We start from the raw sequence: 23,033 nt of genomic DNA, 5'->3' as shown, positions 1-23,033 counted from the left end.
GGACAGTTTCTAAATTCTTTTAGGGATACTAATATCTGGTAAGACAACACACACATTAAAAAAAAAAAAAAAAGATACACCAATCTATTTTTAAAATAAATATTAACAATAGGGGTGCCTGGGTAGCTCAGTTGGTTGAAGCACTCGACTTCGGCTTAGGTCATGATTGATCTCACAGGTTGTTGAGTGCAAGCCTCTCGCATCCGGCTCTCTGCTGTCAGCATAGAGCCTGCTTCAGATCCTCTGTCTCCCTCTCTCTCTGCCCCTCCCCAGCTCATGCGCATGATCTCAAAAATAAACATTAAAAAAATAAACAAGTATTAGAAAGAAGAATCAAGTAACACATTAAAATAGCAGTATACTATGACCAAAGAAGGTTCATGTTAGGAAAACAGATTTCAATGTAAGAAAAATCTATTAATATGATCGGTCATATTTTATCTATTACTATTTTAGTTAAGAGATTTTTAAATTACTAAAAATGGATGTTAAATACAATCAAATGCTTTTTTGATATTTATGGAGATCACAGTTTTCTGCTTTAAGCTACTAATACAGTAAAAAGACATACATACCTTAAACAGCAGCCATTATCAGACTGGACAGTAAAACACTAGAAGGATTTCCACTGAGATCGAGAGGGCTTTCACAATTTTTCTACTGCCTGTTTTGTTTTTTTTTTCTAATTAGTATATTATATAATAAAAATGATAGTTATTTCCATTTGGGAAAAAAAGAAAAAGATTTTATTGATCTTTACCATATATTTATTTACAAAGTATTGCCATGTTACAAATATCTTTTCCCTAATTTCACATGTCTAAAATGGAGTGGGATAGGCACCTGGGTGGCTCAGTCAGTTAAGTATCCGACTCTTGATTTCACCTCAGGTCATGACCTCACAATTCTTGAGTTTGAGCTCCACATCTGGCTCCGTGCTAATAGTGCGGAGCCTGCTTGGGATTCTCTCTCTCCCTCTCTCTCTGCCCCTCCCTCACTCATGCTCTCTCTCCCTCTCTTTCAAAATAAATAAATAAACTTAAAAAATAAAATAAAAGGGAGTGGGAAATGATCCAAAGAGAGACTACCTCCTAATATAAAAACATTCATTTGCTGCTTTCTAAAGCTGAGTGAGGATTGAGAGATTGGCGAGGTATATAAGGATTAACCTAAACAGTGAAAAAGTCTCAAAACTTCAGAGGCTTTAACAATTTACAAGAAGAAATAAGATCTTATTAAACCACTATCTGCCTTAAAAGATTACCCAATGAAATCAAATGTATGATAGAAATGTGAATTCACAATTCTAACTTTCTGAATCATCTTGAGAGCCAAACATGTCAATTTTTATAGTCTTGAAGTGAAACTACAGAATTTCTTTATTTTACTTTGGGAGCAAAAGAAAGAATTAAAGAAGAATTAAATGCCTGAAATGTTTCCAATGTCAACTCGTGTTGTCACATTCAACACCAGCTAGGAAGATATTCTTTTCAATCATGTACTAATTTCCTCCACACAACCAAACCCCTTTTGACATCTTTCTCATTAACTTTGTTGTCTAGATTAGTGCCATGCGAAAGAACTTTCCAAGAAAATGGAAACGTTCTTTATCTACGCTGTCTAATGAGGCAATCATGAGCCACATGTAGCTATTAAGCACCTGAAATGTGGCTAATGCAAATGAATTTTACATTTATATGTGGTTAAATTTAAACAGCCACAGGTGGTTAGTGACTGCCATATGGCAGAGAGCACATTCTAGATACTTCAGCAAAAGGATCCTAGAGTTAAGTGTCATTAGGCCCAAAGCACTGTTATGACTAGCAAACTCAGAGCTATCTTTCAGATAAATACTGATCTCTACAGCCTCCATAAGAAAAAAGTTACAAGGAAACAGATTTCTCTTTCATTCTTCTCTCTTCCCCCTTCTCTTATTCCATGAGCACTCCCCCTGTTTCAGTCCTCTAGAATGGCTGCTGCACTTCCTTTAAGTATAGAACAAATACTTCTAGGTCATTAAAAACACCTTAATAAGCAGCCCTAAACCTTCAAAGATTACCTATAAAGCCTCCATTGATACCAGATTTAGAAATTAAAATCTGAATGATCTCACATGTATGGTGTGTTAGTCACAGTACTTGCAAACTTAAGATTTTTTTCCTATCTTTTACTAAGTCATTAGTACCCTAAGTCATGAAGAATAGACAAAGATTCCCTAAGTTCAGGGAGGTACAGGTCTTCATTGTCTTTGAAACTAACTTCTCACATAAGACCCAGGACTGCATACAGCACATGCTCAGTGTTTACCAAATAGCTAAATAGGCCAATCCATCTAATAATACATAAACATGCATTCAAATCTATGACCTAATTTACTCTTGCCTTTAAAACAGAATAGCAACTACTTTCACACCAGGTTTTACTCATTTCATAATCACTATAATATCAGGAAATGACTAAGGTCTTTATTTTTATGAAAGAAAATATTCCCATTTTATTTGCTATCTGCAAAAAAATACCATTTATAAATTATAACTTAATTTGCTATTCTTATGGGTTTAAGATGAATTTGTTGGCTAATTCCTTAAAATTATTACAAAGCTCCTATGAAAAGTTATATAAAATCAAATAAAAAAGGAATAAAGACTAAAAAGGTATGAGAAATTTATGAAAGATGCCATATGTATATAAAAAATGTGAAAGCAAACATCTTTTCCCCCAATTGAGAAATTAATATTCATTATTGATTTTATTTACTGCACTTATTTCCATTTTATTCAGGAAGTGAAGGTATACACATGATTAAATGTCTATAGGGAATAGGCATTTTTTCCCCTCAAGTTTTCATAACTCATTTATTCTAATAGGACAGCTTAATAATAAATATAATTTACATTACCCATTAATTCTAATGTTATTTAGAATCAAGAAACTGATGCTATTCAAATAAATAAAAACATGTTTGAGGCAACTGCCTTATCTATGGTTCTTTTTGCTCCCATAACTGTTGGTGATAAAAATAAGAACAAGTAAAAAGGTGCTAATGACCGTGCTGACTGGAGATAAGAAAGATAATCTGTAACAAAGAAAGACCACCGAAGCAAAAGTTAGGGATGTAATCTGGTTTTGGATTGGATAGGTGATGTTCAGGTTTTTTTAACAGACCCTAACTTACATTAACTTACATTAAAATAAACACTCCATGGGGCGCCTGGGTGGCGCAGTCGGTTAAGCGTCCGACTTCAGCCAGGTCACGATCTCACGATCTCGCGGTCCCTGAGTTCGAGCCCCGCGTCGGGCTCTGGGCTGATGGCTCAGAGCCTGGAGCCTGTTTCCGATTCTGTGTCTCCCTCTCTCTCTGCCCCTCCCCTGTTCATGTTCTGTCTCTCTCTGTCCCAAAAATAAATAAACGTCGAAAAAAAAAATTTAAAAAAATAAATAAATAAATAAAATAAACACTCCTGTATTACTTAATTCCTGCAGATTAAAATGTTATTCCATTCTTAAACATTCTAGTCCTTATAAATATTGTTTTCCTCTTTGAATAACTTTTTATAACATGATTTTTTCCCTAGGGCAAGTTTTTTCTTAGCAAAAAAACCTGTTAGATCAGATACTGTATTAAGTATTCCCATGGATTGACCAAATATTAAATGAGCACAAATCAGTGCTGTGTACAAGGACATGGCAGTGAATGAGGGAGTCAGCCCCTCAAAGACCCACTTTCCTCCCAATATTTTATGTATTATTAACTAATTCAGACATCTGAAATGAACTGCAAAGTAGTTAAGAGCTAAGATACTTGTCAGTCATTGTTTCAAAGTTAATTCCAGACTTGAATACTCCTAACTGGCATGTATCACTTTTGTGTAAAATTTAGGCATTTTAGGCAAACTGTGTAAAAATTAGGCATATACAATAGTGTCAACAGAAAGAGACTGCAAAAATACTGGCCACCATCATAATACTCTTCTGCACAAAAATTCATTATCATTCAACTATCTCAAACTAGAGAAAATTCAATAGTACTTTGTTTTAGTAGAGAAAAAGCTTATGTTTACTATAAAATAATGGTTGTCAAATTTCTCAAGGTCATAAAACCTTTGTGTATTACTTTTAAGGTTAAGATCTTCAGGGCACCTGGGTGGCTCAGTCGGCTGAGCGACCAACTTCGGCTCAGGTCATAATCTCATGGTTTGTGGGTTTGAACCTCGCTCTCTGCCCCTCCCCCACTCATGCTCTGTCTCTGTCTCAGAAATAAACAAACAAACATACATAAATAAAGTTAAGATCTTCAATCCTTTCAGTAGATAGCCTATGCAATGTGCCTCAAATAAGCCAAACAGATCTAATCAGAGTTGGAAGACAGACTTTATGTTTTGGAGCCTAGTCACCATAACATACAGCTTGAACATTTACAGTACTCTGGGCAAAGTTGGCTAGTTTTAATTGTTCATTACTCGTGCAAGGGAACTAACTAACCTTCCTTAAAAGTAATTCTATTTCGCGGTGCCTGTGTGACTCAGTCTGTTAAGTGGCTGACTCTTGATCTCAGCTCAGGTCTTGATCTCAGGGTCATGAGTTCAAGCCCAGCATTGTGTTCCACGCTGGGCATGGAGCCTACTTAAAAAAAAAAAAAGAAAAAAAAAAGTAATTCTATTTATTTTCCAGTACTGCAGATACTGCCCATTGTTCCTTAGAATTAAGCCAATATAGACTTCCCACAAATTTCACCCTCTGGTCCAAGTTCTGTCTTTCAGCTTCACAAAGGTATAATAATTTTTGTGCCAACCAGACTTTCACTTTGAATCCTCTTCCTAAGCTGAACACCCTAGTTCCTTCGACCATTTTAAAATAAGTTTTGGCTACCAATTTCTAGGAAGCCATTAGGACACACACAGAACATAGGGTTTTTCCTTTTATTATTAAAAGCTTGAAAATCCAGTTAATTGAATTAGAATTTTAGTTCATCAAATAGTGAAACTAAGGATAACTGAAATACAATGTTTCTCAAAGAGTTAGGAGATCAATGTTAAGCACTGCTAAAGGAGGAACTACAGCTTAACAGTTAAAGCCCAATTCTGGAGCCACAACTGCCTCAGTTCGAACACTGTCTGGATTATTCACTTTCTATGTATCCTCTGATAATCTGCTTAACCTAAGCTTCAGTTTCTCTATCTGAAAGATGTGGACAGTATATATACCTATCTCATAATATGAGAAGTAAAAGAAATAATCCGTGTGGAGTACTTGTCACTTGCTGTTTATAATTGATAACTATTAGCTATTTTAACGTTTATTCTTGAGAGAGAGAAAGATACAGCATGAGCAGGGGAGGGGCAGAGAGAGGGGGAGACCCAGAATCTGAAGCAGGCTCCAGGCTCTGAACTGTCAGCACAGAGCCCAATGCAGGGCTCAAACTCGTAAACAGAGATCATGAACTGAGCCAAGTTCAGACATTTAACCGATGAAGCCACCCAGGCGCCCCAATGTTAGCTATTCTTATTGGTATTATTCTGTTAAAATAACAGGGAGGAGGGGCTCAAAACTCCAGTAGAGTCACTGAATTAGTTATAATTAGTATCATTATGTTTCCAGTAACCATGACTGCTAAATTGATAATACATAGAACAAAAATAACAGGCAAAGTGATCATTCCTATGCCTATATTACCAGTATACTCCGATTCTGGTCAAACTCCACCTGTAGGATTAAGTTCACATGAGATGGCTCATTCATATTAGAAGCTGTACTCCTCAGAAAAGAGCGAGAGGGAATGTCTCTGCAAAACCTATCCCAATAACTAAGAAACCATCCCATTTCTTTCAGAGGAAATAAAGGGCATCCCATGAAATGTAAAGATTTACGTTTCATCATGCAAGGTATTTTTTCCATTTCAGATAGAGCTATTTTTTTAAATAGTTTAATTTTTAGAGCAGTTTTAGGTTCACAGAAAGATTAAGCAGAATGTACAGAGATTTCCCAAATACTTCCTGTCCCTACCCATGCACAGCCTCCCTTGTTATCAACATCCTCCACCCACAGGAGTACATATATTTGTTACAATTGCTGAACCTACACTGAAACATCATTATCAACCCAAGTCCAGTTTACATTAGGGTTCCCTCTTGGTTTGTACATTCTATGGGTCTGATGAATGTATATGACACGTATCCAGCATTACAGCATCATAGAGTAGTTTCACGGCCCTAAAAACCTCCTGTGCTCCACCTTTTATCCCTCCTTACCCCCTAAACCTTAACAGCCACTCATCTTTTTACTGTCTCCAAAATTCTGCCTTTACTGCAATGTCATACAGTTAGAATTAAACAGTAGACAACCTTTTCAGACTTGCTTCTTTCACTTAAGTTTCTTCATGTCTTTTCTGGCTTGATGGCTTATTTCATTTTCACACTGAGTAATATTCATTGTCTGCATATACTACAGTTTATCCAACCTTTCACTTACCGAAGGACATCTTGGTTACTTCCAATTTCTGATAATTACGAATAAAACTGCTAGGAACATCTGTGTGCAGGCTTTTGTGTGGACATGTTTTCAACTCTTTTGAGTAAATAACTACAGAGTGTGATTGCTGGATCTTATGGTAAGAGGATGTGGAGTTTTTTGGAGCATTAATCCACTGACTTTAGAGTACTGAAAGATATGAATTTATTGCCATCATGTTGCTTGTAGAGTTGGAGTTTCTGGTGGTATTCTCTGGTCCTTTCTAATCTTTGTTGCTTTTGATATTCATTCATGTATTCATTCATTCATGTATTCATTCATTCATTCATTCATCTTTTCTCCCCTCAGAGAGTTCCCCTTCAAATTTCTTGCAGGGCTGGTTTAGTGGTCACAAACTCCTTTAATTTTTGTTTGGGAAACTTTTTATCTCTCCTTCTGTTTTCAATGACAGCCTTGCTGGATAAAGAATTCTTGGTTGGGGCGCCTGGGTGGCGCAGTCGGTTAAGCGTCCGACTTCAGCCAGGTCATGATCTCGCGGTCCGGGAGTTCAAGCCCCGCGTCAGGCTCTGGGCTGATGGCTCAGAGCCTGGAGCCTGTTTCCGATTCTGTGTCTCCCTCTCTCTCTGCCCCTCCCCCGTTCATGCTCTGTCTCTCTCTGTTGCAAAAATAAATAAACATTGAAAAAAAAATTTTTTTTTAAAAAATATATTAAAAAAAAAAAAGAATTCTTGGCTGCATATTTCTCTGATTCAACACACTGAATATATCCTGCCACTCTTTTCTGGCCTGCCAACTTTCTGTGGATAGGTCTGCTGCAAACCTGATCTGTATTCCCTTGTAGGTTAAGGACTTCTTTTCCCTTGCTGCTTTCATGATTCTCTCCTTGCCTGAGTATTTTGTGATATGCCTTGTTGATGGTCGGTTTTTGTTGAATCTAATGGGAGTCCTCTGTGCTTCCTGGATTTTGAGGTGTCTTTCCCCAGATTAGGAAAGCTTTCCGCTATGATTTGTTCACATAACTGTTCTACCCCTATTTCTCTCTCTCACTCTTCTGGGACCCCTAATTCTGATGTTGTTCTTTTTAACGAGTCACTGATTTCTCAAATTCTTAAATCGTGCTCTTTTGCCTTAATCTCCCTCTTTTTTTCTGCTTCATTATTCTCTAAGTTTGTCCTCTATATCACTGATTCTCTGTTCTGCCTCAGCCATCCTTGTGGCCACAGCACCCATTTGAGATTGCAGCTCACTTATAGCATTTTTTATTTCATCCTGACTAGCTTTTACTTCTTTTATTTCCACAGAAAGAGATTCTAATCTATTTTCGACTCCAGCTAGTATTCTTATTATCGTGATTCTAAATTCTGGTTCAGACATCTTGCTTGTAAATGTGTTGGTTAAGTCCCTGGCTGTCGTTTCTTCCTGTTCTTTTGGGGTGAATTCCTTCGTTTCGTCATTTTGAAAGGAGAAAAGGAATTAATAAGGTAGGAAATATTAAAATTAAAAAAATTAAAATTAAAAAAATATTAAAATTTAAAAATTAAACACACACACAAAATAATCGAATAAATGATGTTAGAACCTAGATGTGTTTTGGTCTGGGTGTTGAAAGTGGCTTGACAGATTAGAGAAAAAAGGGGGAAAAAAGAAAAAAAAAAAGGAAATCATCTGAAAATTTGAAAAAATGAATACACTGAAGTAGATGAAAATGAAATGATGGAAGTAAAACAATTTGAAAACATTTACACAAAAGTAAAAAATAAAGAAAAAAATTAAAAATATTTTTAATAAAAATTTGAAATAAAAATGAAGTTTTTCTCTCTGTATTCAAGAAAACAAAAAAGAGCAAAAAAAAAAAAAAAAGGAAAGAAAGAAAATTGAATAGTTGGACCAGGTAATAGACTGAAATACAACTGAAATTACTTCATTTTTCCCTTAAAGTCAAACTATGAAGCGCTTTATAGTCCATAAGCTAAGCAAGTGGTGAGACTTGTGTTCTTGAAGAGGGAGGTTGGCTCAGTTAGGCAGGGCTTAGTGTAAAGGCTCCATTCTCCACTAGATAGCACTGCTAGCCTACAGGGGTGGATTGTTGTGGCACTTGTAGGTGCGTATATGCATGCTCAGGAGCGGTGAAAATGGGGTCACCCAGATACCCAGTCTCTAGTATCGGAACTCTGTTCTCCCCGATTAGCAATCACGCACCTATCCTTCGTCTTCAGCTTCCGTCCACTTGCCGTTTCCACGCCGTCCATGACCAGGCCCCAGGCAGCACCTCCCTCCCAAGTTTTGTCTCAGATGCAGCTGCCTTCCCCAGCCCCCCACTTCTGAGGGACTGTGGCTTTGACCCGCTCCACCCCTCTGTGAAGGGTCTCACTGAGCAACCACCGGGTGCCAGCCCGCCCCAGAAAAAGTTCACGAGACTGAAGCAGCAGCGTCTCAGGGATTATGAAAATCACAACACACATCTGGTTTCACCCCCAACAACCTTGTTCCAGCACCAGCGAATGTGGCCGTTCTCTGTGGTCTGCTGGGCCCAGGTGGCCTTACAGCCTCTACCAAATGTCCTTCCAGCAGTGGAACCGCTTCTCCCCATGTGGCCCAAGAACCTCCCAAAGAGGATTTGGAGTTTTTTAAGAAACCATCAAACCATCTTCCAAAGTGGCTGCACCATTTTGCATTCCCACCAGCACTGGATGAGAGTTCCCTTTGCTTCATATCCTCATCAGCATTTGGTGTTCAGTGCTCTGGATTTTGGCCAATCCAATAGTTTTATAGTGGTATCTCTACATTTGCATTTCCCTGATGACTTATGATATGAAGCATTTTTTCGTATGTTTATCTGCCAACTGTATATCTCTTTGGTGAGATCCCTATTAAGTCTTTGGTTCTTTTTTTTAATTAGGTTGTTTTCTTATTGTTGAATTTTAAGGATTCTTTGTGTATTTTGGATAATAGTCCTTTTTTAAAAGTCTTCTACAAATATTTTCTCCCAGCTTGTCTTCACATTCTCTTGACAGGGTTTTTCACAAAGCAGAAACTTTTAATTTTAATGAAGCCCAGCTTATCAATTCATTTTTTTGAATGTATTGTCACATCTTTGGTGCTGTATCTAAAAAGTCATCACCAAACACAAGAGTCATCTAGATTTTCTCCCATGTTATCTTCTAAGAGTTCTGTGTTTCACATTTAGGTCAGTGATACATTTTGGGTTAATTTTTGTGAGACGTATAAAGTGTGTACTTAGAACCTTCCCTCCGCCTCCTTTTTGCATGTCCATGTCCACATGAACAGCATCATTTGTTAAAAAGACTCTTCTGCTCCTTGAAGCTAGCTTTTAATGCAACACTGTGTGTAAAATATGAAAATCTTATAAAGCAGATACATTCCTATTTGCATTTCTGGGTGAAAAATGTTCAAATCCCAGACTAATATTAAGCACAAAGAATTATATGAAGAATACACAAAAAGTGTTCAGGATGAACTCATCTGAGGTTTAGAGACTGGCAGCGTCAAGAGCCAGGATCAATAAATCAAGGGAAAAAACCCTCGAGATTTCTAGGATTATCAGAGTTGGTGACATGTGTTAATACCAGGCAGCTAAAGAGTACCTCTTCTTTTCTAGGATTCCAATTTCTACACATAAGGTATCAGAAATTTGCGATCTGCACTTTGAGTCGCCTTTCCTATTTCCTGTATCTAGTCACTGCACTGACTGTATATGAATGTCATAAGGATCTGCCATTTAATCTCATGGACTGATTACCATATATCCCAATGTATAAAAATCCCTTTCAAATACTAAAATGCCACCCTTAAATTCAGAGCATTTGCTACAATTAATATATGCAAATATCAAAGTGACCCAGAAGTAAATGCCCACGTTTTACTTGTGATTTCCATCCAGAAAAAACAAAGAACCATATTCTGAATATCACCCTCAAGTTTCCCAAAGTGAAATTGCACTTCTGCTTTAACTGAAACATATGCATCTTCCTTCCTATCGGAAATGATGTGCTTAGGCCAAAAAGGAAACTTTGCTCTTTCATGAAAGTGCTTGTTACTCCTGAAAGCTACTCCCTCTTCCTGCTCCTTCCAGAGCAAGCATAGAATTATGTACTTTCCAAGTGGGAAAATGACAAGTGTAGGAGAAAAGGTTACTTTGCTAGCCAGGGAGACTATACTGAGTGAACAGACCTGAAGTGGTAACAACATGAGTAGTGGCTGCAAAATGAAACACATGAAAACTATTACAAAGGTAACATGAAATGGGAACAAGGGAAATATGTTAAGAGGTAAAGATGATAATTTAGGCATATCTTAAGAAAGAAAAATATTTATTCATCTTTACTGCTTACAGCTGCCTTTTTTGTAAAACTGACTAGCTGACTCTAAAATTCATATGGATGCAAGAGACCCAGAATAGCCAAATGTGTTAAGTGAAAAAAGTTGGGACCTCAAACTTCCTAGTTTTAAAACTTAATACAAAGCCACGGTAATCAAGACAGTATAGTGCTGGCATAAGGACAAGCATATAGATCAATGGAACAAAACTGGCAATTCATAAATAAACCTTTACATTTATGGCCAATTATTTTTGACAAGAGTGCCAAAACAATTCAATGAGGAAAGAATAATCTCTTCAACAAATGATGCTGGGACAACTGGATATCTACATGCAAAAGAATGAAGTTGGATCCCTTTTTCACACTATATACAAAAATTAACCCAAAATCAATGCTATAAAATTCTTAGGATATAGGATATGTCTTTGAGACATGGGTTAAATAATGGCTTCTTAGGACAACAAAAGCACAAACAGCAAAAGAAAAAAGATAAACTGGATCTCATCAAAATCAAAACCCTGTGCTTCAGTAGATGACTATCAAGAAAGTGAAAAGACAACCCACAAAATGAGAGAAAATACCTGCAAATCATGTATCTGATAGCAACTTGTATTCAGAACATATAATGAGCATTTATAACCCAATTAAAATGGGTAAATGATTTGAAAAGACATCTTATGAAAGATATACAAATGGCCAACAAACATGCAAAAAAGGTATTCAATAGTTTAGTCATCAGGGAAATGCAAATTAAAACCCTAACAAGAGGGGCACCTGGGTGGCTCAGCTGGTTGAGCGTCTGAGACTCTTGATTTTGGCTCAGATCATGATCCTAGGGTCAGGGGATCAAGCCCTGTGTCGGGTTCCATGCTAAGCATGGAGCCTGCTTAAGATTTTCTCTTTCCCCCTCCTCTACTCCTCCTTTGTGCACATGCATGCATGCACACACGCTTTCCTCTCTCTAAAATAAAAATTAAAAACCTTAAAAAGTAAATTAAAAAAATAAAACCACAAGACACCAGCTCTCCATTAGGATTGCTAAAATAAAAAAAAAAAGACAATGACGAATGTCGGTGAGGAAGTGGAGAAACTGGATTCCTTATACACTGATAAAATTGTAAAATGTTTCAGCCACTTTGGAAAAGCTTGGCTGTTCCTCAAAAAGTTAAATACAGAATTACCATACAGCTTTATATAACTCCATACAACACCAATTCCACTCCTAGGTATGTACCCAAGAGAAGAGGAAGTACACATTCACCCATGAGGTTACACATAAACATTTATAGCAGCATTATCCTTAACAGTAAAAAAGTAGAAACAAAACAAATGCCCATCAATTGATGAATGGATAAACAAAATGTGATAAATCCATACAATTGGCACAAAAAAAAAAAAAAGGAATGAACTACTCACACAAGTTACAATATGGATGAACCTTGAAAATATTATGCTAAGTGAAAAACAAAAGAAATTATTATGCTAAGTAAAAGAAGACCGTCACAAAAGACCACATAATTTATGATGCTATTCATACAACACATGCCAAATAAGCAAATCCTATGACAGAAAGTAGATTAGTGTCTGCCAGATGCTGGAAAGATGGGAAAAGAGGAGCAACTGCTATTACATAAGATTTTTGGGGAGGTGATGAAAGTGTTCTAAAAATGGTTAGTGGTGATGGTTCACAACTCTATTAAATATACTAAAAACCGTGGAGTGGTACACTTTTTTTTTTTATTAAGTATTTATTTTTGAGAGAGAGAGAGAATGAGAGAGCACACAAGAGAGCACAGAGGGAGGGACAGAGGGAGGGAGGAACAGAGGTTGAGGGAGAGGGAGAGAAGGGGAGAGAGATCCCACAAACCATGAGATCATGACTGGACGCTTAACCGACTGAGCCACCCAGGTACCCCTGAATGGGTACACTTTAAAAAGGTGAATTTTATGTTATGTAAATTATATCTTAATAAAACTGTTATAAAAACAAAGTTTCAAGGTGTCAATGATGGAAGCAAGGAAACGTACTGACAACACATAAACAGTTCTCCAAATTATTACAAAAGAAAAAAAAATATCTTAAGTCTTAGTCACAACTTTGCTAGAACATCAAAAAAAGTTTTTTCCAGATGATCACATTTACTGACAAGCAAAGCAAGAAGTATTAGAGTAAGCTTGTTCTTTAGAATATATCAGTATGGGGGCGCCTGGGTGGCACAGTCGGTTAAGCGTCCGACTTCAGCCAGGTCACGATCTCGCGGTCTGTGAGTTCGAGCCCCGCGTCGGGCTCTGGGCTGATGGCTCAGAGCCTGGAGCCTGTTTCTGATTCTGTGTCTCCCTCTCTCTCTCTGCCCCTCCCCTGTTCATGCTCTGTCTCTCTCTGTCCCAAAAATAAATAAACGTTGAAAAAAAAAAAAAAAGAATATATCAGTATGGTATAATTGTATTAAAAATAGAAGTTATATTATGATGACCAGAGCAATCTACCACTTGAGGAAAAAATAAAAATCATCCCAATATACAATTTTTTTAAGGCTAATTCAAAGAATTAAAGAGACTCACACTTGGATATCTCAATTTTCTACCTTTGCTCAATGAAATTAAATGAAGAGAAAATTTCAAGACAGATATTCTACAAGTGTAACCGTTATGCTCCCTAATTTAGGAGTTCCTACAATTGAACTACTAAAAGGAAACAAAATTAAACATTCTAATCTTTCAAAATTAGTCAGTTTGCTAATGCAAACCAGAAACACTACAGAATCACATGTTGCACCACTCTAAGTTACTACACTATTAACTAAAAAATGAAAAGTTCAGAAAAAGAACTAAAGGTATTGGCTTTGTGAACATGGCACGTTTTATGAGGCCTGATTTGAAATAACGTGGTCACCTATTCGTCACAGTGTGGGACACTCATTATACTTATTACTACTTAAAAGGGCTAGAAAGGAAACTTTTTTGGTGATGGTCAACAGGTGCCATTCACTGAATACTCAATTTATTTAAGTCATAATTTTAAAACCTTCACACCCTCCATGTCACTTCATTTAATCCTTACAGCAATGTGAGGGGTAGGAATTACCACTCATTTCACAAAAAAGAAACAGAAACATCAACATCTTGGTTTGACCAGGCAAGCTACTAAAAAATGTCAATGCCTCTCTCAAGGAAAAGGTAAGATCAAATCCAATTTTCAAAATTCATTATAGGCCTAAAGAAAGGTTACAAAAAGCACTACTAGGGGCGCCTGGGTGGCGCAGTCGGTTAGGCGTCCGACTTCAGCCAGGTCACGATCTCGCGGTCCGTGAGTTCGAGCCCCGCATCAGGCTCTGGGCTGATGGCTCGGAGCCTGGAGCCTGTTTCCAATTCTGTGTCTCCCTCTCTCTCTGCCCCTCCCCCGTTCATGCTCTGTCTCTCTCTGTCCCAAAAATAAATAAAAAACGTTGAAAAAAAAATTAAAAAAAAAAAAAAGCACTACTAGCATATTCTCTCTTGACAGTCAAATGGACATGAAAATAGAGCGATCACACACAGGCTATAAAGTTGTGAAGTTAATACTCTGCCACTACCATATAATTAACTGACAGCATCTAAGGAGGTAGATAGATGGTCTGTTTTCCTTTTAACTGGTACTTTTAATTCTTACCAAGTTCTTCCCAACACAGAAGCAGAAAACCAGATATGTCAAGAGAAAAAAAGAACAATAATGTATTCTAAGTGTAGCATTTGCATTTAAAATATGCACATATATTTTTCAGAAGAGAAGGACTAAATGGCATAACTGAGCTGTGTGGTACTACTCAAGATATTGAAAGTTATGTTTAAGATGATACTTCATAGATGCACAGAAAAATAAAACCAACAGAAATACTTACTTTCCTCTCCATGAATGTTTTGTTGTGTAGAAACATGCCAAATCCTTATTTTCCCTAATCATGTTCATTTTGTGCTGATACCTAGAAGATAAAAATATGGCTGAATTTAGTACGGTTATCCCTCGAGCTTTTCCTGAATCTCACTACCATACTGTCAAAGCCTGCCATATGGTACTAATTTTAAGGCACAACTTATTCTACAAGTCCATAAGGTTTAAAGGGACAGGTACTGGTCTGTTCCCCTCTCTGTCACACACTTTAGCACACCATATTGTGACTGTCTGCTCCCCTCCACTACACTGGGTTTCTTAAGGACAAAAATTGCCCTCAACATCCCAAGAATAGAGAATCTAATAAAAAATGTTAAAGTAAATGAATCTTTAAATCTCACATTACCAAACAATGCCTTGGCACAATACAAGCACCTAAAAATGTGTGCCAGGTGTCCAATCAATTCCAAAAAGTTTTTGCTGAGCTAAGTGCCAGCCATTCTGCTATCATTGTCACCTTAAAGGAGACCCACTCTAAATACGATTTAAGTTAAAAATAACATTTTCATTAAAGAAGTAATCCATGTCCATAGTAAAAACAAAACAAAAAAAAAAACCTAAAGTGCTCACAAAGTAAATCCTAGCATCCAAAGCTAATCATCCTAGCCTCCCTTCTAATTAGAATAGGGTTTTTTAAACAAAATTGTGATTGTCAGTTGTACTGCTTAAGCCTGTTTTCACACAATATTAACCTTCTTCTATGGAATTGAAATTTTTAAAGTCTACATGCTATTCCATTGTATGAATTTAGTATAACAATGCTACTCAAAGTGTAACTGCAAACATCAAGCCAATTACAGAAACTGACAGTTAAGGGTTTAGAAACTTTTATAGCAATTTGGTGTGTGGACTCCTCTGGCTGAAGAGTTACACAGACCAAACAGTTCAGGACTCTCAAACTTGTGTGATAAACCACACGGTAATAGCTTCCTACCAGCCATATGCACAGGGACCATGTTACATGCAATATTTAAAAATTAGTTTATTGACCATAACCCAGAAGTATATAAAATCCAGACTACTTATTTCATGAGAAAATTTAAATTTAGCTAATTGTACAGGATAAGTCAGTAGAATTGTTAACTAATGAAAGGCTGATAAATTTTGAAAATGCTACATAATTTGCTTCATATTGCATAAAAGTTTAAAATGAACATGGTCAGGCACCTCGATGGCTTGGTCAGTTAAGCGTCTGGCTCTTGATTTCGGCTCTGGTCATAATCTCACAGTTTGTGGGTTTGAGCTCCATGTCGGGCTCTGAGCTGACAGTGGGGAGCCTGTAGGATTCTCCCTCCCTCTCTCTCTGCCCCCTCTGCTTGCTCTCTCTCAAAATAAATAAATAAACTTTTAAAAAAATGAATATGGTCATTTATTTCATCTTTTGTGACTTGACTATCTCTCCTTACCTTTAATTAGAAACGCATTTTTAAAAAAATTAAAAATACTGGATACATACCAAAGTGTCAATGCACACTGAATCATGAGAATCATGGTTCACTTCAACTCTCTTTATATCTTTATACACTGGTCTAATGTGTTTTTTTTTTTAATCAGCAAGTATTATTTTCATAATTTTAACAAAACCGTTTTCATTCAAAAACATTTTTGCAATAGCTTTTTGAGATATAATTCACACACCATAAAATTCACCCTTCTTAAGTGTACAAGTCAGGGGTTTTTAGTATATTCAGAGTTCTACAACCAAGGCTGTTTTTAAAACATTTTTATCACCCCAAAAAGAAACCCTGTTAGCAGTTAGCAGTCACTTCTCATTTCCACTCACTCCCAGCACCTGGCAACCACTAATCTACTTTTTGTCACTATGACTTTGCCTATTTTAAACATCTCATATAAATGTAACCATACAAAATGCAGTCTCTGTGACTGCCTTCTTTCATCTAGCATGACATTTTCAAAGTTCATCTACATTCTGGCATGGATTAGTTTCCTTCTATTGTAGAGATATACCACATTTTGTTTATTCATCAGTTGATGGACAGTTGTGTTGTTTCTACTTTTTGACTATTATGAATCATGCTGCTATGAACATTTCTGTGAACAGTTATTTCTCTTGAGTACATATACCTGCAGGGCAAAAACATTTTAAAAGACACCTCTATTTTGAAACTGCTTTCTTCACTCCTACTACTTGCTTTTGTATTAGCAAACTGGCAAGGTCCTCTACATTCTATGTAGGACACTCTGCCTCTAGATACCTATATGGCTCACACCTCCTTCCAATCTGTGTGCTAATGTCAGTTTTGTTTTGCTTTTTTTTTTTTTTTTTTTTTTTTTTTTTTAACAGAGAGAGGGTGTGCACACCTGCATGCAAGCAGGGCAGGGGCAGAAGGAGAGGAAGGGAGAGACAGAGAAAAATCTCAAGTAAGCTCCACACCCAGCACAGGGCTCTATCTCATGACCATGAGGATCATGACCGGAATTGAAATCAAGAGTTGGATGCTCAACTGACTGAGCCACCCAGGCGCCCCAGATGTCAATTCTATAATAAAGCCTACCCTAACCATCCTGTTATAAATTATAATCATTCTCCTCATTTCACACTTTAAATCCTTCTGATTCCTGTTCATTTTTCCTCTATGGCAACTTTAATAGTCTAATATGCAACTTATTAAATTTATTATTTAATCCTGCTACCATATCCAGACAGAAGCGTTTTTGTGTGTTAAGCTCATTATACACACACACATATACACACATACACATATGTGTGTGTATAGATGTATGTATATATATGTGTGTATATATATGTGTATATATATATGTATATATGTATATATATATAAAAACCTCAGAGCCTATAAGAGTGCCTGACACAAAACAGGTTCTCATTAAGTATTTGAGTGAATGAATGACATACAGCAACCCCGTGGGAAACTCTGATATCCATTTCAAGTTGATGTTCTAACAAGTACTCCTAAATAAAGTTTTGCCAAACCTGCAAAAGCATCAACTCATGCTCTGAGGAATCAGAGAATCACAAGTAACAGCAAGGTTAGGGAAACCTTTACTGTTACCAGAGAGGAAATTACATTCAACTGACATCTTCCTACTAGTGTGTATGGAGACAGCTAAATATAGTCCTGACAGTTGGTGTGTTTTGTTGGTTTTTTCCTGCATCGTGTATCTGGGATGAAACAGCCAACGAAGACTTAGTAAACCAGCAAACATTTCCTCAGCCTTCTAAATCATTTGCAGTAAATGATACTGATGAAAAGAAACTCAGATAGGATCTCCGATAAAGTACCAAAATAGTGAAAAATACAGGTCTACAGATATTCTCTTTCCCTTATACACTACGACTGAAGACTGGAATAAGGAAATAAAAAAGAAGACAGAAAAGATGATGGCTGATATTAAAGAGTGGAGTTTGGATTCCTAGAGTCCTAAGTTAAGATATCTGAATGTCAGACTCTGTACCAAGGGCCTACCTTAGGAAAAGTGACAAAAGAAAATGTATTTGAGTGAAGGGTGACTGATATCATTAAGGGACTTTAAATTTAAAATGGAAGTGAGAGAAAAATAATAGACTTTAAAATGATAACCCCCAATGCCTGGGTGGCTCAGTTGGTTAAGCATCCAACTTTGGCTCAAGTCAAGATCTCATGATTTGTAAATTCGAACCTTGCATCGGGCTCTGTGCTGACAGCTTGCAGCCTGAAGCCTGGAGCCTGCTTCGGATTCTGTGTCTCCCTCACTCTCTGCCCCTCCCCCACTCATTCTTTCTTTCTCTCTCAAAAATAAACACTAAAAAAATTTTAATGAAAGGGGTGCCTTAGGTGGCTCAGTAAGTTGAGCATCCAACTTTGGCTCAAGTCATAATCTCATGGCTCATGAATTTGAGCCTCACGTGGGCCTGTGCTGACAGCTTGGGGCCTAGAGCCTAGAGCCTAGAGCCTGCTTTGGATTCTGTGTATGTCTCTCTCTCTGTGCCTCCCCCACTCGTGCTCTCTCAAAAATAAATAAAAACATAAAAAATTTTAATTTAATAAAAAAAAAATGACAGGGGCCCCCCCCCCCAAAGAAAGGGGGGGGAGGGGGACCCAGAAAAAAAAAAAAACAAGCAACAAAAAAACCTTAAGAATGATTTCATAAGTATTGCTGACTTGGGGGGAATATGTAACTCAAACAGATCTTTTAGGAGAGGAATTAAAACAAGTTTACATCGAGAAGGTTTATCTACAACTTTCTGGAGACATATGAACTTGATAGTGATGAAAGTGATGAGATACCTAAGTAGTCACCTCAATCCAGAGAGTTCTTAGGTTAGGATAGATGAAAGGAAAAAGGGAGAGAAGACCTAACATATTAATATAAAAGTAAACTACTGGAAGATATACAAATGGCCAACAGGTATATGAAAAGATGTTCAATGTCACTATCAGAGAAATGCAACTCAAAAGTATGAGATTTCAACTCACACCTGTTACAATGGCTATTATCAGAACAAACTCCAAAGACAATTTTAGCAAGGATGTAATGAAATTGAACTTTTATACACTGTTGGTGGAAATGTAAAATGGTGTAGGCAGTATGAAAAATAGTATGGAAGTTTCTAAAAAATTAAAAATAGAACTACCAAAGGATCCATGATTCAAACTTCCAGGTATTTATCCAGAAGAACTGAAATTAAAATTAGCATCTTGAAGAGCCAACACTCCCATGTTCATTGTAGCATTACTTGTAAAAGCCAAGATGTGGAAACAACCTTAAGTCTATCAACAGGTGAATGGATTAAGAAAATGTGGCATACACAAACAATGGGATATTATTCAGCCTTGAAAAAGAAGGAAATCCTGCAATATATGACATGAGTGAATTCTGGGGGACATTATGCTAAGTGAAGTCAGTCACAGCAGGACAAATACTGCATGACTCCACGCAGTATCATGAGTTATCTAAACTAGTCAAATTCTTAGACACAACCAGGAAATGGAGCGTGGGAGAAATGGGGAGGTGCTAATCAATGGGTATAAAGTTTCAGTTATGAGAGATGATTAAATTCTAGAGATCTGCTGTACAGCATGGTGCCTACAGTTAACAATACAGTACCATACACTTAGAAATCTGTTATGAGGACAGATCTCATGTTAAGTGTTCTTACCACGATAAAATTTAAGAAAATTTTAAACTACTGATCACCTGACCTGACAGAACAAACACTGATGTAGATAACTATGCTGACAGAAAAATACAATGTAAGATTTTAAAAGTACTCATCTCTCTGGACGTCAGAAGTTCCTATGGCCAAAATCAGCACACCTGACCATTATCTCTAATATTTTAGGAAGCAATAAGTGATAACTGCTTTAATCCTGAGTAACAACCACCAAAAAAGGCTAGTAAAATGAAGTGCCCTTTATAAAAGATAATTACTCTCTGTCTCTAAAAAGCTTGCTTTAGCCATGTGAAATATATATAGGCAGAGGTATATCTGAGAGGTAAGAGAGGGAGGAGACACTCACCTAAGTAGCCAAGTCAACCCCAGAAATAATGGAATAATTCAATGCTATTTATTACTAGTGTCTGCATAGCCTCATAATGGAAATCAGGATAATGCTTTTCTGAGCCCTCAGTAAAGATTATACTGAAATTGGGGAGGTATGGTGACCCTAATAAAAAGATGTAGAACACGTCCTGAAATTATGCAAAACCTGGGTTTACTGCTTATTCCTTATGCTTTAGTGAGCCAGGCCCTATGCATTTATCTACCTCATTTTGTCCTCTACCATGGTACAGGTAGGATGATCCCCATTTTATTGACAAGAAAACTGAGTTAGAGAATTTATATCACTTCCCCAAGGTCACACAGCTGGTAAATACGTAGTTAGGCCAGACTTTGGACTCAATCTGCTTAACTCTACACTCCATGTATTTAACCTCAATAATAATACCTTCCCTCAAGTTTAGGAAATCAAAATAAATTCATTCTGACCATGTAATTACAGATGTATCATTTGCCAGCACATTCCAGGATTAACTTACAACAAGTTCCAATTATTATCTTCACACAATTTCAAACAATAAAACAAACTACCATACTCAACACAGGACAAAATAAATAAAAGAAAAAGGAAGGCTCCAAGGCTGAAATACTCTACCATCTAAAAATAAACTTTCAAAAATTTCTGCCTATAGATAAGCTTTAAAAACACTTTTTAAACAAAGGGTTCAAGATGAACATAAGATGACAGAAATCTGCTACCAATATATGATTCCACGATAGTCTTTAAGGAGCTCAAAAATATTCTTTTAACTAACACTGAACTTTTAAAATAGCCAGATTAGGGGCACCTGGGTGGCTCAGCCGGTTGGGCGTCTGACTTCAGCTCAGGTCATATTCTCATGGTTCTTGGTTTGAGCCCCGTGTTGGGCTCTGTGCTGACAGCTCAGAGCCTGGAGCCTGCTTCGGATTCTGTGTCTCCCTCTCTCTGGCCCTCCCCCACTCACGCTCTCTCTCTCTCTCTCTCTAAAATAAACATTAAAAAAAATATAGCCAGATTAATGAGATCTGAGGCTAGGACCTACTTTCCAACAGCATAATATTAATCTCCAAATTTTCAAGTCAATCTATTTTATATTCTCCATAAAGCCTCAATCACTTTGTGACACAGTCATTTCATCTAATGAAGGCAACTGGTCTGGAAACAGCATTTTCAGACCATGAGGATACTTCTAGACACACAGATAACTCATTAGTAGACAATGGCAATACACAAATATCAGGAAAATGCAGAAGAAACAGGATAAGAAATTCTGTATTATGTATCATTCAAAGTGAGACTTGGAACACCTTCAAGAGAACCACTAGAAAATGAGTGAGTGCAAGTCTTGGGGTCTTCCAAGTACAGTGTTCAAGTGATGATTTAATCTGGTAACACAAACTTCAAATACTTCCCTGTAGCACAGATACCAGACCACAATCAACATAACTAATGGCTAGCACAAGAAGCTACATTAATATACACACTAGTTTTCTTTTTTAATGTTTTTTAATATTTATTTTTGAGAGAGATAGAGTGTGCACTGTGCACGCACGAGCAGCGGTGGGGCAGAAAGAAAGGGAGACACAGAATCAGAAGCAGGCTCCAGGCTCTGAGCTGCCAGCACAGAGCCTGAGAGGGGACTCGAGCTGACGAACTGCAAGATCATGACCTGAGCCAAAAAGCTGAAGGTTTAACGGACTGAACCACCCAGGCACCCCTGTATACACACTAGTTTTAATACTTAATCTATCACCAAGATAAGTAAGGGTGGTGAATTTTTAAAATACTACTTATAGCTAAAGACATATTAGTAGTAACTGCCATTTACAGGCTGCATAACTTTGAAAAAAGCTTCCTAACTTCTGGGAATCAAGGTTCATCTATGAAAGGGAGAGAAAAGCATCGTTAACAAAGAGCTTTGGTGCAGACTAAATTAGATAACTCAAAGGGGAGAATGTGATGGTTGGCTCAGAATAAGCACTCAAAAATATTAACTGCAATCATAATAGTTATTACTGCACTTTAAATAATAAATAGTACTGTACTGTACTAGATATGAAATATTTATCTTTCTAGAATTCTCTTTCAGGCTTCCAGGGTCCTGTATCTCTTAAGGTGTTATTAAATTACTTGATCCTAAGTCTTTTCTCTATTAATTTCAATCCTTGTACTATTTAATGTATATTACCAACAAATCAGTTGGAATTGTTGGAATTGTTATTTTCAAAAGTACAGTGTTTTACTGTCTTAATCAATTAGTATTCACCCGCCCATTCAAAATTAACTACAGCAACAGGGACACCTGGGTGGCTCAGTCAGTTGAGCATCTGACTCTTGACTTTGGCTCAAGTCATGATCCCAGGGAGATGGGATGGAGCCCTTTGTGGGCCTCAGCACTGAGCCTGGAGCCTGCATAAGATTCTCTCTCTTCTTCTGTCCCTCCCCCATTTGCACATGTGCACACATGCTCTCCTTCTCAAATTTTAAAAAAAATTGTTTTTTAAGGAATATATATTTCTTAATCTGGATGGAGTATGAGGGTGTCATTTTATTATCCATTGTTATTTTACTCTTCCAATTTATCTTACCTAAAAGGGTTTTTAAAAAAGAAAAAAATAGGGGCGCCTGGGTGGCGCAGTCGGTTAAGCGTCCGACTTCAGCCAGGTCACGATCTCGCGGTCCCTGAGTTCGAGCCCCGCGTCGGGCTCTGGGCTGATGGCTCAGAGCCTGGAGCCTGTTTCCGATTCTGTGTCTCCCTCTCTCTCTGCCCCTCCCCCGTTCATGCTCTGTCTC

General features: G+C 37.2%; 1 protein-coding gene across 3 annotated transcripts in view; it reads right to left on the bottom strand.

The window, feature by feature from the left end:
* DNAJC13 (DnaJ heat shock protein family (Hsp40) member C13) overlaps positions 1–23,033 on the bottom strand; it is a 129,311-nt gene that overhangs the window by 95,072 nt on the left and 11,206 nt on the right. For all 3 annotated transcript variants that reach the window (XR_005792057.1, XM_040480197.1, XM_040480198.1), the window contains exon 2: positions 14,687–14,767. Coding sequence is in view for 2 of the 3 variants with exons in the window: in XM_040480197.1 (XP_040336131.1) it covers positions 14,687–14,754 (68 nt within the window). In the remaining variant the exon portion in view is untranslated. The remainder of the gene's footprint in view (positions 1–14,686; positions 14,768–23,033) is intronic.

The sequence above is a fragment of the Herpailurus yagouaroundi genome, unplaced genomic scaffold (genome assembly GCF_014898765.1).
Source record: "Herpailurus yagouaroundi ecotype Mexico unplaced genomic scaffold, PumYag 159, whole genome shotgun sequence".
NCBI lineage: Eukaryota > Metazoa > Chordata > Mammalia > Carnivora > Felidae > Herpailurus > Herpailurus yagouaroundi.
This window is presented reverse-complemented; position numbering and strand designations above follow the sequence as displayed.